General features: G+C 36.0%; 1 protein-coding gene across 1 annotated transcript; it reads right to left on the bottom strand.

Moving 5' to 3' along the window:
* Positions 1-3,561: 3,561 nt before the first annotated feature.
* On the bottom strand, positions 3,562-24,407 carry LOC134652989 (allatostatin). Its single transcript, XM_063508263.1, has 4 exons — positions 24,342-24,407; positions 14,720-14,826; positions 6,566-6,702; positions 3,562-3,920 (listed from the first exon to the last, which is right to left on the bottom strand). The coding sequence occupies exons 2-4, from the start codon at positions 14,804-14,806 to the stop codon at positions 3,761-3,763; spliced, it is 384 nt and encodes a 127-aa protein (XP_063364333.1). The 5' UTR covers positions 14,807-14,826; positions 24,342-24,407; the 3' UTR covers positions 3,562-3,760.
* Positions 24,408-24,831: the final 424 nt, after the last annotated feature.

Genomic DNA, 24,831 nt, shown 5'->3' with positions numbered 1-24,831 from the left:
TTTGAGTATTTTTAAAACCTTTTGTGTATTGTATTCTATTGGGTAGTAACTGTTATAATTTTGTATAAGTTAGGTAAGAAAAGTTTATTGCCTGTGTTTTATATCTACGAAGGTGAAGTATTTAAGTAGGTACCTAAAGTGAAAGGCTGTTGTGTCTGACATTTTTCTATTATTTGATTTAAGGAATTGTAATGTCGCAACAAACAAAGTTAAAAAAGAAGTGACTTATTCGAATTTTGTACCTGCAAAGAAACGATGTCATTAATGATAGGCCTAAGAAACTAACGCCTTAACTTCTGAAGGGATGACAGTAGGTGCCTTTTTTCGGAACTTTCCCCTACAGTTACAACACATTTAGAGAGAAACTTTTTAAATATATTTAGCTTTCGACGTAAATCAACGTACGTAAGTAAATGAAATTATGTTACATTTTCCTCTATTTATTTGAGAAAAATACCTGCCATAAAAGTCCAAAGCCCCGGCCAAAACTTTCTAAACTTATATGTTTCATTTTGCGTCATAACTTTTTCAACTGCCATAATGTTTGCCAACGGATTCTCGCTACGGGAAAAGCAACAAAATACACCTTGTAAAATTAGGTTAGTGTTGTCATGTTGTGGTTTGAACGAGGCTTACTCGTTTCACTAATTACTTTATATCCTGCGGAGGGCGAGCCGACAGCAATGCAGACATCGTTTCACCCTTTACCTGGCTCATCAGCTATATACACCTAATGAGATACTTACGTACCGTAAAATGTGCTTACTTTGCTCGCCACTAGATAATTATAAGCTCCAATAATAGTTTTTATATATGAGAACTATATAACAACCTACCTCATTTAAATGTTGTGTTACACCATGATAATAGTGTTGGTTTACTTTTAATCGGAATAATCATCAATATCCCTACCACATTATATTAATTTTAAAACCTACATTACATTTCGAGTTTTAGAGCATATTTCGCAGCTAAGTAGGCACTACACTTTACGGTAGGTAAATCATTAGATAAGTAGTTAGGTACCAAAATAGTGTTGCAGGATTATACCCATTAGTAAAGTTTGTAAAGTGGCTGACTTTAGAAGCCTTAGCCAATAAATACTGTGTTCTATGTTATAGTTTAGCAAAAGGCGTTTGTAGTAAATGTTGTACCTACCTATTTATATGTTTCAAGCACCTACCTTATACAGTCTATACACCGAAAATATGTTGTAGCTGTACATTCTACTTGTGTCACATGCTGCCTATTTTTCTAATTCAGAATTTCTGGAATTCATTGTCGTTAACGGTACACTGATTTAAATTTTCTCGATTTTGTACTAATATTATTCACAACGACGGGACTTAATCGCGTAAAATTAAGTTTTAATTTTACCTCCAACGTTTCGAGGACGGCGCGCGGCGTTGTACCCGTGGTCTCGAAGAAGACTGGCTAAAGTTGACATCACAACATCTTGTAGGCGCGCGAGTTTTTCGAACTACCCGTAATAATACTAATAATATCGTGATTTGGGTCCTTCTTATAGCTGGTGAAATTCAGGTATAATCCTTCATTGACTTCCAAAAATTTTGTATGTTTTAGGTTTAATAAAAAAAAATTTAGTTAAAACTAACTTATTCTTTCATTTAGTGTGTAATTAATTAATTATAATACCAGGATTTATGTAGGTACAATGGTACACACAATCAAAATTAAGATCGTTTCAGAAAGGTACCTATTCAAATATTTGGCACCTTTTTAAAGGTTACTTGTATAAAGCTTATAAAACAATTAATTTACCGAAATAAATTTTTATGCTTTTAATTTGCCCCATGCGTTAATAAAAAATACGTGAAATTAAAAGGTCAAGGTTTCAAGTGTGTTTTAAGTATTTCAATAATGAAATTTGTTACTTTGTTTTTATTAATGTTGGTTCAACTTAAATAAGTTAAATATCTTGTTTTTATTTTCATGTATGATCCAAATAAGTTAAATAATCCAGCCACAGCCACTATTGCACCATTGCCTCTTTTGCGTGCGTGTGTGCTGCCACTATTGTCCAGGCGGACAATAAGAACTCCAGCAATGCTTTTACAGATTTATTACTAAGTTCACAATATTAACCTTTTCCACGCAGTGTCAAACACAAATGCTGTCACTCAGACGCCACATCATTCAAAGTGTCAAAACTGAAGTTGAACTTTATGTATATGCACGTAGGTCGATGTTGCACTGTGGTCTGTGACCGATTAATCGGTCTTTGGCGTTGAACCTACGATGCGCATATATCGGTCATTGGCGTTAAAAATATAAAAATTGACTCGTGAGCGACGTGTGTGTGCTAGGGGACTCGTCGACTCGTGGGAGCGGCCGATCGGCCGCGCTCTTCTAGCCGTGTGCCTTTAAATGGTTATTAATTAATTTTTTGTTGTTGTACCGTTCGCATAAAAGATCCCACGCAAGATTGTAGTTATTTGCACTGAACTCGATTGACTTAATAAAGCCCTTGCTACACGGTCGCCGACAAGCCTTCTAACCGCCTGACCTTGGTCTGACCTTGGTCAGTTTTGGTCAAATTTTGTTGGAAACAACTGTCTACACGGTCCGGGACGGACCAAGGCCACGCGGTCTGAAGGCTTGTCGGCGACCGTATAGCAAGGGCTTAAGTAATAAAATTTATTTATAGTGGCGTTTTGTAATAGGTAGGTACTTACCTAGGTATAAGAAAACGAAACTGGCAAGTCACGTATTTTATTTATTTTGAGATAAAGATAACTATGACAAGACTTGCGTTAATTAGCATTTTTTTGCTCTATTTTCCGACATTTACAATAAATAACGCCCTTGGCTTTATTAATACTTAAGTTAAATAGACCAGTAAGCTTTAGCTTTTCAATAGCAAAAATAAGTAATCATGAAGACTGGTAATTTTTATACAAGGTTGCGTTTTCTATAAATGTTGTGTGCGTCACTGAGCTAGATCTCAGTCCTAAATGTTACCCAGCCCTGACGTCAGGCGGTCTAGCATGACTTGCGTTCTCGCGCGCGAGTCCATACTTGAAGTCGCGCTAGATGTATGGAGTCGCGCGCGAGAACGCAACTTATGCTAGACCGCCAGCTCAATATGAAAGTTTACAAAGACAGGCTAAGAACTTGCTAAAGTACGACCTTCTAAACCAATGACGATCTACGCAACCTTGTGTATTAATTACTATTCTTGATATTGTACTTATCTTTGCCGAATGTAAGACTATTTACACGAACACCATAACCGTAACCAATCAGTCGCATACTGTGATGCCATCTCGTATTGCTATATCTACATGCAGTTGAACGTGAAAATTAAACTAAATACATATATAATAAGAGAAGATTTGACTAGATTTTTGTAACAGGTAAAAGAATAGATGAACTGCACTTACCCTAGAACTCTTGAACTAAAACAGGATTTACCATCACAATGTTAGTTTATTTCTAAGACTGTAAAATTTAAAGATAGGCGCTTCCAGATGATAGTAAAAAAATTGTGGTTCAACGCCTCGATCAAGAAACCGCACAACGCGGTGGGAAGCGCCATTGTGTTCTACGCCTAGTCCAGGGTGTAGTTAAATGTTCAGAAGCAAAAGGCTAATTTAAAATAGTTACTACGACCTTTAAACAGTTTATAACAGTCATCAATACAAAACCTAACAAGAAATACATTAATCCAGAACAGTTGAAATGAGCATTAACCGTAACACTAGAGCGTTAAGCGAGTCGTTTGTTGTCGCTGGTCCGTTCATTTGCGGAAGCAGGAGATGGGGTTGAAGTAGCATTGCCTGAAGCGGACCTGGCGCTTGTCCGCGCGCCACGGCCTCACCAGGCGCCCGTCCAGCGCGCGGCTCCAGCCGCGGGGCTCCGCCTGCGGCCAGGAGCGTCCGACGCGTCCCATTCCCAACCTGAAAGGATATTTATAGCGTGAAACTCCGGCTACAGCTGAACTTGAATTCGCCAATAACTACAAGAGCTGAAAACGCGTAGGTCTTGAGGCCTTGGTACGTAACTTTATATTTCTGATAGGTAGGGCATCTGTTTAGTTTCACTTGGGCGTACTATAACTAATGGTTGGTTTGGAGTTAACCGGACCGTGTCCGGGCCGGAGCTTCCGGCGCGTACTTTTCTATGACAGATGACGGTGATCACGTGATGCTTTCCATAGAAAACGAAGCTCTGGAAGCTCCGGCCCGGACACGGCCCGGTCTGAGGTGAGTCATGAAGTCATCCTTTAGTGAACGGAGGATAGGTAGGTACTACAAAACTTTATCAATTCTAATAAGATTTAAAATAGCTGAGTAAAATGTACCTACTCTTCTAATACTCTCAAAGTAAAAACTGCAAGTAGTTAGCAAACTTCGACGACAATCTAGTTCTTTCGTTGTTTAGTTGTAAGAAGTTCTGCGGTAAACTTAGTAACGATGACGCTTAGCCGTTAAATGCGGGTAATTACCACTTTACTATATTGTATGCTTGCGTAAATATTATATTACTCACTTCCATTAGTTTGAAATTACTGATATAAATAAGCAACGGATTGCTTAGGTAGGTACTTAAGAAAATATCTTAATACAATTTAAAATTCCTTTCATTCGTTTGGCATACTTTGGCTCATTTGACAGCGTTTTCAAAAACCTTGCTTGCTTTAAGTTAAATGCCTAATATAATAAAAATATATTTTTACTTTTCTTTTGTGATATAGGAGGCAAACGAGCCGACGGATCACCTGATGGTAAGCGATTACCGCCGCCCATGGACACCCGCAACACCAGAGAAGTCGTAAGTGCGTTGCCGGCCTTTAAGATTTGGTAGTTCGCACTTTTCTTGAAGGATTTGGAGGCAGTTCTAGTCTTTTAGATCAAAGTTAATTCTTTCGTCTATATAGTTGGGCACGAAATAAGTAATAACCGTCACATTTTTAAGAGTTTAACTTCTACCAACCAAATATTATCTTCGATGACCGCGATATCTAGTTAACCTTTTCGACGCCGTGTCAAACACAAAAGCTGTCACGCGCTGTCAGGCGTCAGCCACGTCACCGAAGTGTCAAAACTGAAATGTAACTTTATGCATATGCACGTACGTCTATGTTGCTCTGTGGTCTGTGACCGATTAATCGGTCTTTGGCGTTGAACCTACGGTGCGGATATATCGGTCATTGGCGTCCAAAAGGTCAAGCATGAAATAAAATTGTAAAGGGGTCGAAAAGTCTGGATGTATTTTAAATATGCGATATAATCTGTTAAAATAGTTTTTTCACCACGCTTGGAAAGGCTTACTTTGCACTTCAAAAACTGATAGCAAAGTTTCATTTTATTCACATGTGAGACAAAGTAATCAAATGCAAATTTTAAGTTGTTTTCTTATGTTTGCTGGTAGAATTGACTTTTAAATGATGATTTTGGATGATAAATATTTAATCACATTCATTTGGATTTGATTTGGTTCGATTTTGTTTGATATTTAAATTTTATATTTGCTTCGGGTTGGTGTGGTGAAAAATTTTGTGTTTCACTCGGGGGCAAATTTTGTTTAACCCTCGTGCTTTGAAACCCTCGCAACGCTCAAGATTTCATTTTTCGAACCACTCGCTACGCTCGTGATTCAATTTTGGAATCTTTCGCTTGCTCGGGTATCAATATTAGCACGAGCGGTTAAACAACAACTGGGCAAAGTTGTTGTTTAACCGCTCGTAAAACAAATAACTATTTTTCTACCTGACATCTATAAAGTCGTAAAACTTAGGTAAAGGTCACACCGTTACACCACGTTTTAAAATAGATATTTAAGGTGTGTAATTAAATATTAAGCGTTGGTGTATGTAAAATATAAACTAAGTCGTAAATTATTTTATTACAACTTCTTGCCATTAAAACTGGAGATAAACGAATAGGGGCAAAATGGCTACAATTACGGTTAACATTTACTAACTACTTACTCGCCCACAGGAGATAATCAGAAGGTCAAGTAAAGTTTCGGACCCAAGTGACCAAAACTTGTCGTGCCGTCCTGTTAGCGAGTTTAAACATCTCAGGGTAACTACGTCATAATTGACCAATTAGGAAGTCACGCAACTACGTATTTTGGTAATGTGTTTATAAAATGGCTTACTACCGAATTAGATCAATTCCGACAAACAAAAACAATGTTTATTTTACTTTTAAGTACTTTTGTTTTTTGACACAATAGATCCTTATTACGTTTTAACCAAATTGTGTCTAATTAAAGCCATTTGTTATACGTATTATTGTTCGCCTTTGTACATTGAATATTTTTTACCTTGTTTTGTGATTTTTGTGTAATCCTTTTTATGTGAAATAAAGTGACACACATATATACAAAATACTAACCGAAATAGGTACCTACTTTTATTTAAGGTATGATGATTTTGATTTACCTATATTATTTTAACGTGTTATTTTGTTTCTGCTATGAGCGTTGACTGGCGTCCGGCCATGCAGGAAGGTAAATCCTAATATCACTTGTGCCACTTGTGTGTGATCGGGAAACTGTATCCGGAAAGTAAGTAGGTTTAATACATATTAAGTACCTTTCCTCGGCATCCAATTGGAGCAGCAGCTTGCGAAGCGCGGCGGCGTTGACGGCGTCCCAGGACCCTCCGGACATGTCCATGTCGTTACTGTCGTGGGCCACCAGCGTATTTTCCGATTGTTCGTCGTCCGGTTCCTATCGAATAAATAAAAATATCAAAATCATCTCTCTTCACAGTGCACAGTGACTGCTTTCCATTCCACCTTGGGTTTGCAATCCGGATCCGAAATGTATGAAATTATCCGGATCTGGATCCGGATCCGCGGATATTCCCATACATTTCGGATCCGTCGTGTAAACCCTATTCCGCCTTTGAAAGAAATGCGTTTGCGTTAAAAATTCGTTGCGATCGTTTGCGTTAAGAATTCAGTAAAATCATCATTTTCCGCTGACCTAGCCGGGCGTTTTCTAAAATAAATATTGAAAACCCGATTCTCCCAGATCCTGGTGTTTTTGGGTTCTTTCAACTCAGAATCACTAGTATATTCAATCCTGATGATAAAAAAATTGTCCCAAAATTTTGTATGAAAATTGTACATTCCACTACGTCACGTTGCATACAAGTGAAAAATTTTCTCATACTAAAAACGTGACGTAATGGAATGGACATTTTGGGACATCTTTTTTTAATGGTAGGATGGAGAGTGCTGTCGATTCTGAGTAGAATGAGCCCAAGAATGTCCAGATTTGAGAGAATCGGGTTTTCGATATTTATTTTAGAAAAAGCCCAGCCACGCCCGTAACCAACCAAATTGTTGCTGGTTAGAAAATCAAGTTTAAGTTTGATTGGTTACGAGCAGCTGTAGGCCGCGGGACATTAATGATTTTACTGCAATATTAACGCGAACGAACTAAAAAGTGACTGATGTGGCTAACTTTTGCACAACTCCTGTGTGGACACAAGTCAACACCCGCCCTACTTAATTAAATTCGATGCTGCTAGTGGTGGCCTTTAATTTATCGCCAATGCGCCAAGTTACGAAATTGTGCGCAGCTTGGTTAATTGAATGGAGAGAAAATTAAACCCCATGCTTGAACACGTTTTATTGGTGGTGTCAAATAGTGAAATAGCAATAATGGAGACAAAAACAGTAATTATTAGAGATGCCCCGAATAGTAGTTTTGACCGAATACCGAATATTCGGTGACCGAATATTCGGCATGGCATGCGAACATTTTGAGTCACAATTATTATGAAAACTGAGCGCTAACAAAGCTCAACGTTAGATGACGTTAGCTAAGATATATTTTTATTGAACAGCATTAATGAATAGAGTCAAACAAAACAGACTCATGATAAAAATAAAATGTTTTTTAATCAACAAATGCTCAAAAAAGGGTATCCGTATTTAACAACTTTCCAAGAACACATTCTAAATATACCAGTCTACATAGTTTTTGGTTATTTTTATTGTGCAATTTTTCTTTTTAAGTAGGTGCAACAGATATTCGGTATTCGGCCGAATAGTAGGCAACATTCGGCCGAATACAGAATATTCGGCCGAATACCGAATATTCGGCAAAGTGGCCGAATAGGCCGAATACCGAATAGTTGCCGAATATTCGTGGCATCTCTAGTAATTATTATGGTGGCGATGTCACTGTACATGGTATTCCCTTGTTTGAAATTGGAAATACCTAATCGTTTTTGGAAAAACTTTACAGGTTGGTACGAATTGTCAAGCTCCGAGAAAACGAAATCAATTTTTTTCAAATTTTGCAACTTTAAATAAATGTGAAAATAATAATCGATTTTTTAATATACATATATGCGGTACCTAACGCCTTAAGGCAGGCCACAGGTGACCCTCGCGCAGGCAGCTTTCTCGCGCAAAGATTGACCATAGCAATCCAGCGCGGGAACGCTGCCTGCGTGATGGGCACCTTACCAAGGGCGCAAAATTTTGATAGGTATTTTTTATTTTTGTTAGATTTAGTTATTAGTTGTACTTAATTTTAGTTTTATATTCAATTTATAAACCTTATTATGCAATAAATGAGTTTCTTGGTATTGCGGTACCTAACGCAGTTTTATGGAGCCCACTGTCGTAAAAGCATCTGCATGTCCCATAAGGAGTTTACTTAGTGTCTGCACGTTTAGTTAGTCGCTTAGTAATCGGATCCTAAGTCTCGAAGAAAATGTACGGTTTCGATGAATTGTGTTGCGTGACTATATATAATATGTGTTCGTTTACGGTCTCTTATTCTATGAACAAATTGGAAAGCTTATCTAACCTGGGTTAAGTGGGTATGAAAATAACACCAGGTACTTAAAGATATTAAAAACTAAATTAAATGATAACTAACTAAAATAACAATAATGCATTAAAATTAGCTTAAAACTACTAACGTAGAAGTAGAACGACTTTTCTCCTACCCCGATCAGAGCTAACCTTATCCAATTATATTTAATTATAAATGTTGTTAATTAGGTATGTAGGTATTTTTAATAGTAATATAGGTGCCTACATATTTAGACTTTGTAGAGTATCGATTTAATACAAACATTGTGCTAAACGAGACCCTGCCAAATAATAACACATGAAATATAAACAAGGGTTCGTCCGCGCCTGCGACGCCCGCGGCGAAAAGAAATCGAAATTGGGGCCTATTGTGCTACAAATTAAAATTACAATACTTTCAGTCTATAATTTTTTATCAGTAATCTGTATTTAAACAGGTACAATACAATTGTTGTATTTAAGCTGTTCAATATAATAAATTACGTTTCATTTTATTTTTTATTTTTCTTTAGATACTTTATTAAGTATTTACAATTATAAAAATATAAAAACAGAAATAATACCTGGTACTAAATTAAATTAACTAAAAATATCTACCTATATAGTTTCATTTGTGTATGATTGTCCCATAATGGTCATAATATTTATTTAATTCTACAAAAATATGTTATGATGGTGCTTTTATTATGAATTTTGTAGGAAACATGAAAGGAAAGGGTGTAAAAGCGGAGCTCCGTGCGTGAGTGTAGTGAGCTAAACTTTTCATTTCGACTGTCAATTAAAAATTCAAAGATCTTTATTAAAAAAAAACCTTAGTTGGAAGGTTGGTAATTGGTTTCCACATCGCTATCTCGTTATTTTCTCTTTCGAGCCACTAAACTTTCCTCTTCATACCACCTCTATGCCGACGACCTCCAAATTTACTCGCAGTGTGCAATTAGTGATCTCTCTCAAACTATTAGCTCCACGAACCGGGACTTGGAATCCATCTCCAGTTGGAGTAAACGCTATGGACTGAAAGTGAATCCGGTTAAAACGCAGGCCATAATTTTAGGTAGTCCTCAACTCACCTCTCGGATTGACTTGCACAGCTTACCAGCCATAGTGTTTGATGGCGTCCAGGTTCCTTATTCGAGTCAAGTAAAGAATCTCGGTATTCTAATAGATCGTACACTTTCGTGGATACCACAGATCAGTGAGACCAGTAGGAAATTGTTTGCTTCCTTGGGGTCACTTCGTAGAGTTCGTAACTTTTTGCCGCTTGCCACCAAAATTGCGCTTGCACAATCTCTTCTTCTTCCCATACTAGATTACGCCGATATTTGTTACCTGGATATTACGGAGGACCAGCTAAACAAACTAGAACGATTACAAAATGCTTGTATTAGATTCATATATGGCCTGCGCAAATTTGACCACGTCTCGGAATTTCGAACCAAGCTCAGGTGGTTGCCAATTCGTCTGCGTCGCAACTCTCACATTCTCACCCTTCTTTATAACATTCTCTTCAACCCCACTACCCCCCCTTACCTTAAAGAACGTTTTAAATATCTCTCTTCTGCGCGGTGTGCGGAGAAGCATCTCCTTGCTCCTCCTTCTTCTTCTTCTAAATTTTATAATACCTCCTTCACTTTTCGGGCTGTTCGATTGTGGAATGCTTTGCCGTCGGATATAAGATGCGCCAAATCCCTTTCCATATTTAAAAATCTTTTAAAATCCCATTACCTGTCACTGCCTTAATTTGCTTTTATTTATTTATGTATGTGTATATATATATATATATATGTATTTTATATATTTATTGTATTTACTTAAAATAATTCTTCAATATATCTTTTTATATTTATTCTTGATATGTGAGGCTATTCTATTAGTACTCTACGTAATCTCGTATCAGCACTACCCGTTCATTGTTGTAAGTTATTGGTTTCCTGCTACCCAAAGGTTGTCTGGAAGAGATCGCTTTTGAGCGATAAGACCGCCTGTTGTTACCTAATGTAATGTCTGTTCTTTCTCTGTATTCTTTTTCATCATGTGGTGCACAATAAAGAATATATTATTATTATTATTATTATTATTATTAAACCAGCCCTAGTAGCACGGTCGCATTTTTATCATTTATCACCATGCCTGTCACGTTCTTACAAGTATGTAAGTACGAAAGTGACGGGCTTAGTAATAGTCGATAAAAATGGAACCGTGCTGAGCCCGCTGGCCTCTTTCTCAGAGTGCTTGGGTGGTTTATTAGTAGGAAAATGTATGTAAAATATTTTATGTAAATATATCTCCAATATCTCCATGTTCCATCAGCGCCAAAACCTTAAAAAAAATACACATTATAGCTCGTGGGTGGCCATTTTCAAAAGAGTTTCAGTCATAGTCAGGTTTTTTTTAATTTTAAGAAATTATTTTTAGAATATTTTTGAATTTAAATTAATTATTTTTAGAATATTTTTCAATTAAAAACGTGGCGTAGGCAGGAAAACGAAGGAACACCTTATGTATCATAAAGATTATTCATAACATACTAGTGGCTCTGTGAGCTGTAAACGTCGCAAATGGATCCGCCATTAAAAAAAAATGAACCGACAAAAACAAAATACATAGGTATTTATCGAACCTGTAGGGCTAAGATGGCCGGCTCTTTATCATTTGTCACCATGGCTGTAACGTTCTAGGGCGTTTTTTTTTGTTGTCCCTACACCTTTTTTCAAATTTGGGATTTTTTATGTTATTTCTACTCAAAATCACGAGCTCTGTCTATCCTAATAGGAGAAAAAAAGTGTCCCAAAATTTCCATACATTTTTCGATCTTTCCATTGCGCGACCGCCATACAAAGTCTATGAAAAATGGTGACGTAATGGAAATAAAAACCTTAGGACACGTTTTTTCTCCTATTAGGATAGAAAGAGCTCGTGATTCTGAGTAGAAATAACATAAAAAATCCCAAATTTGAAAAAAAAGTGTAGGGGAGGGGACAACAAAAAAACCTCTAACAAATATGTAAGTGCGAAAGTGACGCATAGCATGACAGGTGATAAAAATGCGATCATGATAGCTGGTCTGCTCACCAAATTTTACGAAAATCGAATCGGTTGAGAAATGCGACCTGTTGAGGAGAACATTACGGACATGTTACGAAATATTTTTTTCAGGAAACGGGAAGGTCTCCGTTCGAGCTTTCGCTCGGTCAAAAAGTTTTTAAGTCATAATTCTAAGCTTAATAACTACAGCCGCAACTGTCCAACTTCAAATATCAAGTAACGTACACTTGTTGAGTTTTAATAAAGTTGTGTAGTGTATCGCAATGAACGCTTATTACTCGTTAGTACCGTAAAATGGGGTAGGGGCAAAACTGACATTCAATTAAACCTCGATAACATTTTATTTTTACATATGCAAACTGAATGGTGTATATAATAAGTGTTCCGGACATTTGTATTTTAGTTTTTATTTTATTTTGGGTAGTTCCATTTCATAATTTTGACGATAAACAGGAAATCCCACCTCACCCCGTAGTCCCTCGTAATTGGGGTGAGATGGGAATTCATACAAAGGTGATTTTGGAAGATTTATTATGAGTATTACTATAGCTCCATTTTAAAATGGAATACATTATTTTTGTAGCAGTAGCCTTAAAATCCCATCTCACCCCCCTTTCATCCCTTCTCTCCCCATTCATAACCCAACTCTCCCCGCGAACCCTACTCACCCCATTTTACGGTACAACGCCACTTGTTGCACGGCTTACAATGTCGGCATGTGCCGGTATTAAGCGAGTAATCAAACAAGTTGCGCCGCCCCGCATTTAATGGGCTCGTACACGGGATTATTAATAGCAGTTAACAATTTAATTCAATAACAGGCTGAGCATGGGTTAAGTAGGAAAGTTATTTAAAGCATATTGTGCTTCTTGATATACATAACAAACATCATTGAAATTATCTTCAACCTTTAAGCTAGACTTGAACGTAGATTTTAGTTTCTGCAAAATACGACTAAATAAAAAGAAATGTTTTTCATATTATTGCATAAATATACTGCCAGCGACCGATTAGGCGGGTTCTCTGTTCATATGAGCTTTTCGTTACAAACGGGGAAAACCGTGTTATAGGCTACGCTACGCTTGTAGCGCGTAGCCTTGCTCTGGCAGTAAATTTCAGGCCTATTCGAACGTACACTGAAATCAAAATGACATCCAAAGGTATAAAACATGTGGTTTGAGACTAACTAAATATGTAACAGCAAAGAAATATTATTAGTAGTAAGTACATAAGTAAAAAACAAGCAACAACGGTTGCACTCCGGGAGTGCCGATAGAAGTGAAAACTCACCTCACTATGTTACCGAAGCCCGGTAACACGATACATACGTTTAGCGGAGGTATTCTATTTATTTATTTTATATTATTATCATTCTCAAATAAGATCACACTTTTTCATTGACATGTTTATTTACTGACATGACAACGTCAAATTATTTGAACATAGGCAAAGAGCCTTGAAAAGGAGTCCGCAACATAAATGTCAAATAACATTCAGTTTTTCTTTATTGATTTAAATGCCATTTAAATTATGAGTGGCCACCTTACGGGGCTTACGGTCACGTGATCGCCTTACGCTGTCTCGAGTTTATCATTTTTTCCCCACTTCAAAAACTGACCAGCGCCGCTAAAGAAGTTTTCACTTCAATAAAATAACCACTTTATATGCACAGGCCAGCTCTGTAAGGGTTTCAATATAGTACATTAAAACTTAACGACGCATATGATGGTCGAATCAAATTTTGACGATCACGTCCGCTTATGCCGAGCCATTTAAGCAGTTTAAGTGACTTGTAGGGACATAAAAATTCCTAGTATTCAATAACGAATATATTAAGCCTAAGATACATAGGTAATGAAACGAAACTATATTAACGGATCATAATGTATAACTAGCCTTATTAAAATATTTTTGTTCATTAGTTTTATATGTGGGTATTTACTTTTGCATGTTATTATAATTTTGACAGAGGTGAATATATTTTTCCTCAGTCACCACCACTAATGTAAAGGGTTCGAAATGTCGGGATGTATTTTCAATGAATTATGCTGATGCTTCGTTTGTGGAATTAGTCGCCTCGTACGACACACTTATCCTATGTGAGGATTGGCGCTATCCTAACGCCGGCCACCACACGGCCTCTAATATTATAAATGTCTGTCAGTCACATCAAGCACCCGAAGAGATTTGGGTGGAATAGAGCAGATAACTTATAATACTTTTTATATAGGTAGGTACTTAGATATCTCAGGACAATCTCCTAAGCGGGGTCAACGTTATAACGTTAATACTACAGGGAGGGGGAAGGCATTTTAACGACTTACGAGGCTAGTTTCAAACTAATCTGGAGTAAGATAGAACGTAATGAACCAGTGGTGAATTAGGTAATCTTTTATTAACGGCACTTGTATTTCAGTTCTGGCCTACTTTTATATTCCGTAATCCCGTTCTATCGTTTACCCAATTTATCTTCTCTGTCGGTTTCCCTGTGCATTCGAGTCTATTCAATAGCATTTCTATTCATTTGTGCATCTGCTGGTATCTATTCAATAGTTCCAGTGTAGGACGTTAAACGAGATTCTCGCTTAATGCCCTATTTAGTATTTCTTGTCGTTATTTTTTGAATAGGAACTATTCACTACATTTCGAATTTCATTGTACGAGTATGTTCACTTGTACGATATTAAATATAATGTGTCAACGAAGCAAAAATCATCGAATTGCTTTCAATGTTTTTTTAAAACCAATACTGAGTGATAGATTACATCCAATCAAGGTACCTAATTATTCCGGAAAGTTTTGAGATTAAAAAACAGTTATTGTAATTTCAGCAACCTGACAAAATAATAAATCACTTCACTTACCATTGGCGCGGCGTTTGCCGAGACTAGGAGCAAGGCGAGTGTGCTCACGAGCACGAACATACTGCTGTACGCCGAGGAACACTTCATTGTAATTCTTCTGTCGATACCTGTTGAGAATCATAAGACAGGTTTATAGATTTCTACTGCTGGTAGGTACCTTATAGTCTGCTACAAAAAAATCCATGAATTTTAAAGGATATTTTCGATAAGAATTGTACACAATTCCTCAGGCGCCGCCGCCGTGAAATAGAACTTCCAACAGTTACAACCTAACCATCCTATACACAGATAATTTGTGATGTCGTTACACAGTGCATAGCATATCCTCAACCGTCAGATTTAAGTGGTAGACCTATTCTAGTTATACAGTATAAGACAATAGAAGATTAGTTATTAAATATGGCCTGTTTGTTTTGACTGCACAGTTAACTGACTTCACCTAAAAGTTATCGCAACTAGACAATAAGGTCTATCTTTGGTCTGTTAAATTGTGTTGTGTTAGTACCTACCTATGTATTATTAATTGTAACTTAGTATAAATGTTTAGACGCAACTGACATTAAAAATCCCTATCAAAATAAACATAATAAGTATAGAAAAATAATGTACGCGGCTTTAGCTTTGAATATAAAGATTTTTCTTTTAATGTTGAAAAATTTATCAGGTACTGGGTGGCCTGAATCATACGCAAGATAAACATGACACGTGTTTACAGTAATGTTGAATAGCCTTTCTGGCTGTGTCGGACAGTCGCGGCGGGCTGAGGCTTTTTTATTAGCCCGGAGCTCCTTCGGTGTCAAAGCGTCAATAGCACTGGTGGCGTGGATGCATTGTAAGTAATTAATTTCATGGAATTTTCCGCTGTTTGCCCATTTTATTCATTATATTATTTATTTGCGAAAACCTGACGCCTACATTTACTAAATATCTGCCCACTGCCCTCGTAGCCAGTTTATTCGTATATTTTTTCGGCGTGTTCTATGAGAAAAAATGGAACTTTCATGATTTTGCTTTTAAAACTGTCTATTCACTGATCATTTATTTTAACTTTTATCCTAACTACTAATGTGAAAATAAAACCAGCGGCAAGATGCAGGATAAGTCTAGTTTAGGGACCCCTGTTCATACCTGTTTTATAAACGTATCGCAGTATGCAAGCAACCTTGTCTTCATGTGTGTTCACTACTGTTAAATACATTTTTGTGTGTGCTAATTAATTAGTTTTCATTTTATTACAATTATTGTATCGGAACAAAAACGAGCTTTATCCCCGGTATTTAACTTCTTAGCCGCGTCAAATGGTAAAATTATCTATAGTGTGACAAAGAACACAAAAGTGTGACAAAGGACACAAATTAAACGATGTGCTTGGAACATTTCTACATCTACATTTCTTTCACACAAGTTAAAAATACACACAAAAAACTGTACATCAATAAATTTCCTAGTTCGCAATTTCGTACAAATTCCTCCTAAATAAGCTTAATAAATTTATACTTGTCATCAAACAAAGGTCTCAAAGACAAGTTACTTGATTGCTGTTAAGGGTTGGATGACGGTGAATTGGCATTTGCTTGATTGTCCCAAAACTTACCAAATCTCACATTCCAAACCTTTCCCCTACTTTCAAGATAAGTGATTTATCAGACATTCCATCGTTGAGTTCAAGAATTGGTTAGAGATAAAACGGAATGTCATCAAAGTTGCTTATTCATATAAAGTAATGGAATCTGTGAGTTCGTACGATCACACAGGTCCGCGTAGGTCTTTTACCTATTATATATATATGTGAAAATTAGGTAGGTACAATTACTTACTATCCTATGACTTACGCTTTTGTGTACAGAGTTTTTTTTAAACATTGCTTGGTATTATTTTAATTTTTAACAAGCAGAATTGCTTGGTATGTTATCTACGCCCGATACTAAGCCCGATTTGCATGTGCTATTAAGTGGAGGATACGGATCCTGCGGTCTCAACTCGGCTAACTAAAACAGAGCTTAAATCGTACCTAAGCTTAAACCAAAACAGTCATTGTCAAGTAAGATATATTCGGGCTCGTGTCGAATCCGTCCATTGCCAACAATCCTTACTTTGTGCTGGTCTTTGCATTAAAAATATATAATTAAATACTGGCAGATTATAAATGTGAAAATCGTTGTGCTTTTTAAAATATTTCCAATTCCCTTTTGTATGCGTATCTTATCTTTTATACATACGTGCATCATCGGTTGCGTCTGTTTTGAGTTTTTGCGCTAAGTAGAACTTTTTTTTTCAGGAAGGAAAATCTTCAAAAAGTGCATGGACATTTTTAGTACAAGTTATAAATCCAAATAAAAAAAGCATTGTATAAGTTATTCTATTCAGAAGTTATAAATTAAGATAAAAATTACAACTAAATTGCTTGCGGCATTGCCACACAATACTTCACCAACCTAGCTTAGTCTATAATGAACAACCTAATGCAAAATATATGTATTAAGCTAATGTGGAAAGACACGGTCTAGGCGTAGATATAAAAAAAAGATTATGAATACAACTAGCTTTAATTTATACCAGTATGATATTGATCAATCTCAATTCGAGTAATGTGCGAAAGAGTCTGCTAGAACAATATCAAATTAATGTCATATTTTAAAATATAGGAAAACGCCAAATGCATCTCACAGGTAGTCTTTAAATTAACTTTTCACACCACCTATTCGGAAAAGAGCTTTTTCTTCCCTGATAGGAGGGATCAAAGTGGCACTTTTCCTTCCTGCTAGGAGGGATCAAAGTAACACTTTTCTGTTCTAGCACACTATTTTTACTGTTTTTTGCACATTATTTTTTTTTAGCTTAAATAATCTGTTTAAGCATCAGATTGTGTCAACACTAAGATTTTTTTATTTTTCTCATAGTTGATGTGAAAAGCAGTATGTGTTACACGGTATCAAAATTATTTCGTCTTGGGCGTTAACACTTGAATCCCTCATTACGCTCAGGGTTCTACTTTAGAATCCCTCACTACGTTCGGAATTCTATTGTAGAATCCATCGCTTCAATTCAATGTACGCCCTTGACGGAAATATACCATTTTGATCCCTTGTAACACAAACTACTATTTATCAATTACATTTGTTCAAAGATTTTTTTTTATGTCTACGCGCATATGTATGTGAATCTTCTTTCAGTTTACGAACGCTTAGAAAGTGGATTCGCTTGCCATATTTGTATTTACTGACCTCTTGACAAATACGATCTACATTTTCCAATAGTAGTAAAATAAAATAGACATCACTAAACCATTGAAATTAGACATGTTCAAGTGTGTACTTAAATAAAAAAGGCATTTCAAATATTTTCAATTACCTAAATATGTATTGATAAGATTTAGGGACTTTAATTTTCGGTAAGTGGTTCAGTCCTGAAACATCCAGGATTTTTTTGCGATGCATCAGCAATAAGGAAGGTATGGCTGAAATCGTTAACGAAAGTCAAACAGAAATCCAATATCGAAATTGGAGAGTATTTTGACTGGAGTTTACAATTTGAATAGGTTAGCCCAGTGTTGTTATTAATTTCCATATTTATATGATGTAAAATATACAGTAAAAAGGACACATACCTACATCTGACATAGTTTTAACTTTTTACGCAAACGAAATACATAATTATAACTTTGCGGCACTTGCGTTTGTGCCTTGGACTGGACGTCAGATACTGAAATACTAGTTAAAAGATAGTTGGTGTACTTCGTACTGATTTACTAAATAAAAGAAGATTAAAAAATACTCTTTACTCCCTGTAAAGTAAGCGTTACATTGCGTACGCCTGCTTGGAATAATACCTACCATTTATTATAAGAGCAAGTGGGCGTTTTTTTTGTTGTTGTCCCAAACACTTTTTAAATTTGGGATTTTTTATGTTATTTCTACTCAGAATCACGAGCTCTTTCTATCCTAATAGGAGAAAAAAAGTGTCCCAAAATTTCCATACATTTTTCGATCTTTCCATTACGCGACCGCTATACAAAGTCTATGAAAAATGGTGACGGAATGGAAAAAGAAACCTTAGGACACTTTTTAGGGTTCCGTACCCAAAGGGTAAAAACGGGACTCTATTACTAAGACTTCGCTGTCCGTCCGTCCGTCCGTCCGTCCGTCCGTCCGTCTGTCACCAGGCTGTATCTCACGAACCGTGATAGCTAGACAGTTGAAATTTTCACAGATGATGTATTTCTGTTGCCGCTATAACAACAAATACTAAAAACAGAATAAAATAAAGATTTAAGTGGGGCTCCCATACAACAAACGTGCTTTTTGACCGAAGTTAAGCAACGTCGGGCGGGGTCAGTACTTGGATGGGTGACCGTTTTTTTGCTTGTTACTTTTTGTTGATGGTGCGGAACCCTCCGTGCGCGAGTCCGACTCGCACTTGGCCGGTTTTGATTCTCCTATTAGGATAGAAAGAGCTCGTGATTCTGAGTAGAAATAACATAAAAAATCCCAAATTTGAAAAAAAAAAGTGTTTGGGACAACAAAAAAAAACGCCCAAGTATGATGAAAACCATTTTATATGTATGCAATTAATTATTAGATAATTTATGTTAAACTAACACATATGTCTGCACGTTTGCTAACTGCCAAATCTTGTTTTTATTTATTTAATACCTGCTCTTTAAACCAAAACGCGGATGCAGCTGAAATCTAATACCGGGTAGAAGGTAGAAGGCGTCACATTAATATGCAAAGGCGATCAAGCTGAACAAATCGGTTGCATAAACTAACGACCATTAGGAGACGCGCTCACGACGAGCTTAGATGCAATAAGTAATAAATATTTATTTATTTATAAGGGAGCTTCGTTGACTACAACAATAGGGATGATGACACATGTTGAATTTTATAACAAAATCTAGTAAAATAGATAGCAAACGAGCAATTTATGACAATAATGTCGATATTAATATAAAATATTGAAAAATTACAAAAATACAGGACCTGACAGTTTCAAAATTTAAGTTTTTTTTTAACTTCCAAAAACGATAAAAGTAAGGGTACCATTCGATTCCTTACATTTCATCCAAAAAAATATTGTATAGCAACTATATACATAAACGCAATATTTCACCGACAAAAACGCAATTTTCTTGTTTTGTCCATTCTACTCCATACTACAAGATGGGCTCCCAGAGACCTTGACGTCACGGTCCATTGCCGTTTTGTATAGGGCGTTTTGCGAGTGAAGTGCGACTGTCGGCCTTTGACTACAATTTCTGACTTTTGTGTTACTTTAATGCAATGGGTCCCATATAGACATTTGATCCTAAAAACAAACCCGATCGATTGATACCATAAATGAAAATTAGTCATGTAGCCTATTATATGAACCTATATTTTAACTTCACTGCCGAATCATGTTTACAGTTCATTAACAATGTGATGAATGATGATGCGTTAGTCTTTAGCCTCAATATATGGGACGTTCCACGACAAAGGTACCTCATGGCGGTCGGCACTTACGCTATTATTAACGACGCTCCTATACTAATGCGGTGCTACGTGACGTAAGCGCCGACCGCCATAAGGTACCTTTTTCCGTGGAACTTCACATATGAGCACTTGGAAGTTAGAACGACGTCGGGTCGATATCATATTTTTAATTTAAAATAAATAGTATAAATATTATAATGATAGAACGTATGTCCGCCATATGATGAGGGTCGTTTTCTATTTGAGCTATGGGATCCTAAAATCGATAATCAACAAATTATTTAACGTAGAAATTTGATTATTATATTCGAAATTGATTTAGTTGAACGAATGTGGAGTTAACGATAGATTTTAAATTTGTTTTAACGATATTATTCCAATAGCCAACTCCTAGTTATTACAATGTCTATTCATCGTTGTTTTAGGACTCCAAAAACCTACAGTTTCCAAACAATGTTGCCTGAGTTTCACGAACAATTAGTACGAGTAGGTATACTAGTATAATCAAATATCGTGCTGTAGGTAACGGATTTTTTTATGGAATTATCTAATCTATACCTAAGTACAACATCTGGGGGCACGGTGAGTGCTCCCGCCAAGACGAGCAAAGCAAAGCGCAAGGGCACTACCTACCTTTTCTCGAAGCGCCTCGTCGTTTTTTTGAACCCTCTTAACTTGGGTTTGGATTATACCAGATAAACAAAACTCTCGGGATATGATGTCAATAGTGGATTCATTAAGCATAAAAAATTTAAATTGCATAGCTCTTATACTTTAGATTTTATTAACCCGTCAACTCCCACGTGTGTGACGTCACCATAAGCGTTCTGGCTCAAATTTGAGCCCTTGGGAACTGCCCTTGGGAACTGACAGGTTAATGTCTAAAAAACCCCGATTTCGTCACTGACTAACTCACTCACTCACTGTTGATCATCAAAACCTCTAGGGTACTTCCTGAAGTCCTAGGAAGCTGAAATTTGGTATGTGAGATAGTATTAGTCCACAAACAACAAAAAAAATCAAAAACTTGAAATTATTAGCCCCTAAGGGGGTGAAAAGGGGGGTGGAATTTTGTATGGGAAATCAATGACCGCGGAACCGATTTACCTAGTTGAAATTTGGTATGTAGATAGTTATTGTTATGGGGAAGGATATAAAATAGTTTCAACCCCAAAATCACCCCGTAAGGGTGAAAAGGGGTGGAAAAAGGCGTTAGGGGAAAAAGGGGGTTGAAGTTTGTATGAAGTGTGTATGGGGAATCAGTAAAAAGCAGATTGTATATAAAAGATGCCCCCAGGTACGTATTTCAGGATTTTTAATAGTAAATCACCCGCAACCGTTTAAATCAGGAGATTGTCATAAGTAACTTACAAAAAGATGTGAAATCCCACCCAAAACATTTTCATGTAAAATGTTGCCAAGACGAAACCATAAGGCACGCATGACAAAAAGTTATCAGACCTCTTGAAGAGCCAAGCTTCTAACTCTACAGGCCCTACCTTCCCAGACTCTACACCTTAGTCAAAATATGTGGCTTGGCCGTTTCATTATTACAAGAACTATTTTATAATAAAAATAAATTTTTCACCTTACGCCCATGTCACGAAACGGCCAAGCCACAAATTTTGACTAAGGTGTAGATCTCGGAAGGTAGGGCCTGTAGAGTTAGAAGCTTGGCTCTACAAGAGATCTGATAACTTTTTGTCATGCGAGCCTTATGGTTTCGTCTTGGCAACATTTGACATGAAAATGTTTTGGGTGGGATTCCATTTTCTCGAAAGAATTGTTATAGAGAATGTACCTCAATTTGGGTAAACGGTTTATCAAAGTTGTTTACATAGCTAAAATATCGAAATAATTAGCTCATAAATATGTGGGTAGAAACTTCCCCATAGTAGTGAGGACCGGAAATTGCTAAGTAACTTGGTTTTCATGTACCTACCTGAAACTTACATACTCGTATTTAGCTCTCACGTAGATACCTTTGACCCAATAGCAATCAGTCCTTGTGCCTAACATGAATAGATTTTTTCCATGTTTTAAGATAAAAAATTAAAACTTATTTGCTTTTGTCGGATATCGTCACCGCAGACAAAAAGAGCCAATATGTTCGTGACTATAGGCGCTGCGTATTTTGAGAGTTCGACTTTTTCTTGGATGGTATAATAGATATCCGAAATTTTAACGTACTTACTCTTATAATTCTAAATGCTTAATCTACGTGTACATGATTCGAGTATATTGGGGCAGAGGGGGACTATATGGGTTAGTCGTCCAAAGCATGAACATCGCGATTCAGAGAGAAAAGAACTGCTTGCATCTTCTGCACCATGCTATAGGGGCATATTAAGTAAGTAAAGTATAATGAATAATTAATAATTGAAACGGTATGTTTAACCTTTAAATATTGAATAAATTTGAATGATTTTCATCTTTGAGGAAATTAGCGTTCAGTAAAATAGGTAGGTTGGGTAGGTATATATACAGAAGTTAGATTGTTGTTTGTTTATACCTTAAATCGACGTAGCTGCCTCAAGTTTCTGAAGTTTATCAAATATAAGTTTACCGTTTCCGATGATCGATGTGAGATTTGCGACGCAAAAAGGGTTTCACAAAAATCATTAACTTATTAGCTGGCTATTTATTTATTTTAATTCTATTTACTAACCTACAAGTATCAAGGCCACGGGTTTTTAATGAATATTTATATGTAATAAGCAGAAATTGACATTATTTATTTATTTTATTTTAAGGATACATCTTTGATACAAAGCCTCACAAAATTCGATATTTTGTACGACAGACCAGTGTAAGACCTAAAAGTTACTAGGAGAAATTTTAACAATCCAGTTAAGGATTGACTAGTGGAAGAAAATACCGACTATTTTAAAATTTTTAGTCAGTTTTATCCCCGGGCGAGACGAGTGAATTAAAAAAATTCTTTAAATGCAGTTTCTTTTTTCTTTTTATTAAAAATAAAATAATGTTCCCTTTAAATAAAATGAGCGTTTTAGGGCACTTTCCCTTCAGGGCCAATACAATTTTTTCCACACTGTACCTATACTATCATTTATATGTACAAACGCAGTGAAGTTTGTAAAAAGCTTTTACATTTTTATCGTATTATATCTCACAAAATAAAAATAGTTTTAAATCATTATGCGTCTAGTCATGACGTGACGTACTAAAACTGATGTATGGAGTGAGCACTCTATGTATTTTTTTCTCTATGGTCCAGTGGAGCGTACTAGTTTGTCATAATCGTCATAATGGATCCATCATCCGTCATACAACATTTCAATGACGTTCCGCCAAAAGTATCGAGTTTAATTAATCTTGAGCAAAGATTATCAATCTGAACTTTTATAACCGCTTGAGCCGGTTAGGGAAATTTTGATTTCTATTTACATTTTGGGTAACAAATTAAAATAAGCTATATTATTATATATTAAGGATATTTCAATTAAAAGTTTGTTTTGACTTAAGTTATTGAAATTTTCATGTAAACGCTGGAATTGTACAGTAATGTAAACTTTCACATTAGGAATATGATAATTTTTTAAACGTCAAAAATAGTGTCCTTAAGTACCTACTTACAACTATGTTTTTAACGTTGATTCTAAACGAGCCTTTATGATTTGTACTCGTTACATTTATTTTCTAGCTTAGATACACTTAATGCTCTTTCTATATTATATACTCAACACAATTTGAAAAATACTTATACATATTACTGGAACTTGAATTTGGCACATAGTTTGTAAGTGGTGGACTAAAGTTATCTGATTTTACGGTAACTAAAACGATCAGTAAGTTAATCAAATGAAAAATAATTAAAATCAGTACCTAGTGAATAATTAATTAAAATGTAATTTATTATTCACTAGGATTAATTATGTACTCACTACTGGTTTTCCAATATTTTACAATTAACAACATAAATAATTAAATATGTTTATAACTTTACCTCTATTGAAACTGATTATGTTTTTATAACTATTAGAAATTATAATTTCCATATAAACCATATAGGTAAAATAGTGTTCTCTATATAAGTACTACTGAATTTTTCAATTTAAAATAGTAAGTACTTCACAAGAACCAATAATGATGATAATAAATATTTTTCCGTTTTTTTAGTAACTTACCTTTAATATCGCGCAAGTAAAGTAGCAAGCGAAGCTTCCAGCGCTTCCGTGTTGTCCGCGGATGGTTTTTGAACGCAAATGAAGGATCCGCGGTAGCCGGCGCGCCTTATATACGCGACGGCGCCTACTCGTAGCGGCTGCTACGCGCGTGGTTACGTAGGGACCTACGCTGCTACGTACAGTGAGCTGCGAAATTGTATGGAGAAATTATGAATGTTATTAAAAGTAGAATTATATATTTTATTAGATTATAATATTCGATAAAATAAAGTTGCAATTACTAAAACCAATTTCAAGCCAACTTCAAAAAGTAGAGAGATTTGGTAAAATGGTTCTTTAACTGACTTCAAAAAGGAGGAATTTTAAGACACACCTCACCTCACACCTGCAGTGATTAGGGTATTCTATAATATCTCGTGCATTTGATGTCGGAAACTGTCATTTTTTAAGTGCATCTTTTGATGAAGACCTTAAAAAGTTTGGCATTGAT

This window comes from Cydia amplana, chromosome 12 (assembly GCF_948474715.1).
Source record: "Cydia amplana chromosome 12, ilCydAmpl1.1, whole genome shotgun sequence".
Classification (NCBI taxonomy): domain Eukaryota; kingdom Metazoa; phylum Arthropoda; class Insecta; order Lepidoptera; family Tortricidae; genus Cydia; species Cydia amplana.
This window is presented reverse-complemented; position numbering and strand designations above follow the sequence as displayed.

Excerpts from the sequence above, each read along its gene's own strand:
- LOC134652989 (XM_063508263.1), bottom strand. The coding sequence starts at position 14,806 with ATGAAGTGTTCCTCGGCGTACAGCAGTATGTTCGTGCTCGTGAGCACA. Across the intron at positions 6,703-14,719 it reads CGGCAAACGCCGCGCCAATG|GAACCGGACGACGAACAATC; the intron begins GTAAGTGAAGTG and ends TTTATTCGATAG. Across the intron at positions 3,921-6,565 it reads CAATTGGATGCCGAGGAAAG|GTTGGGAATGGGACGCGTCG; the intron begins GTACTTAATATG and ends ATATCCTTTCAG.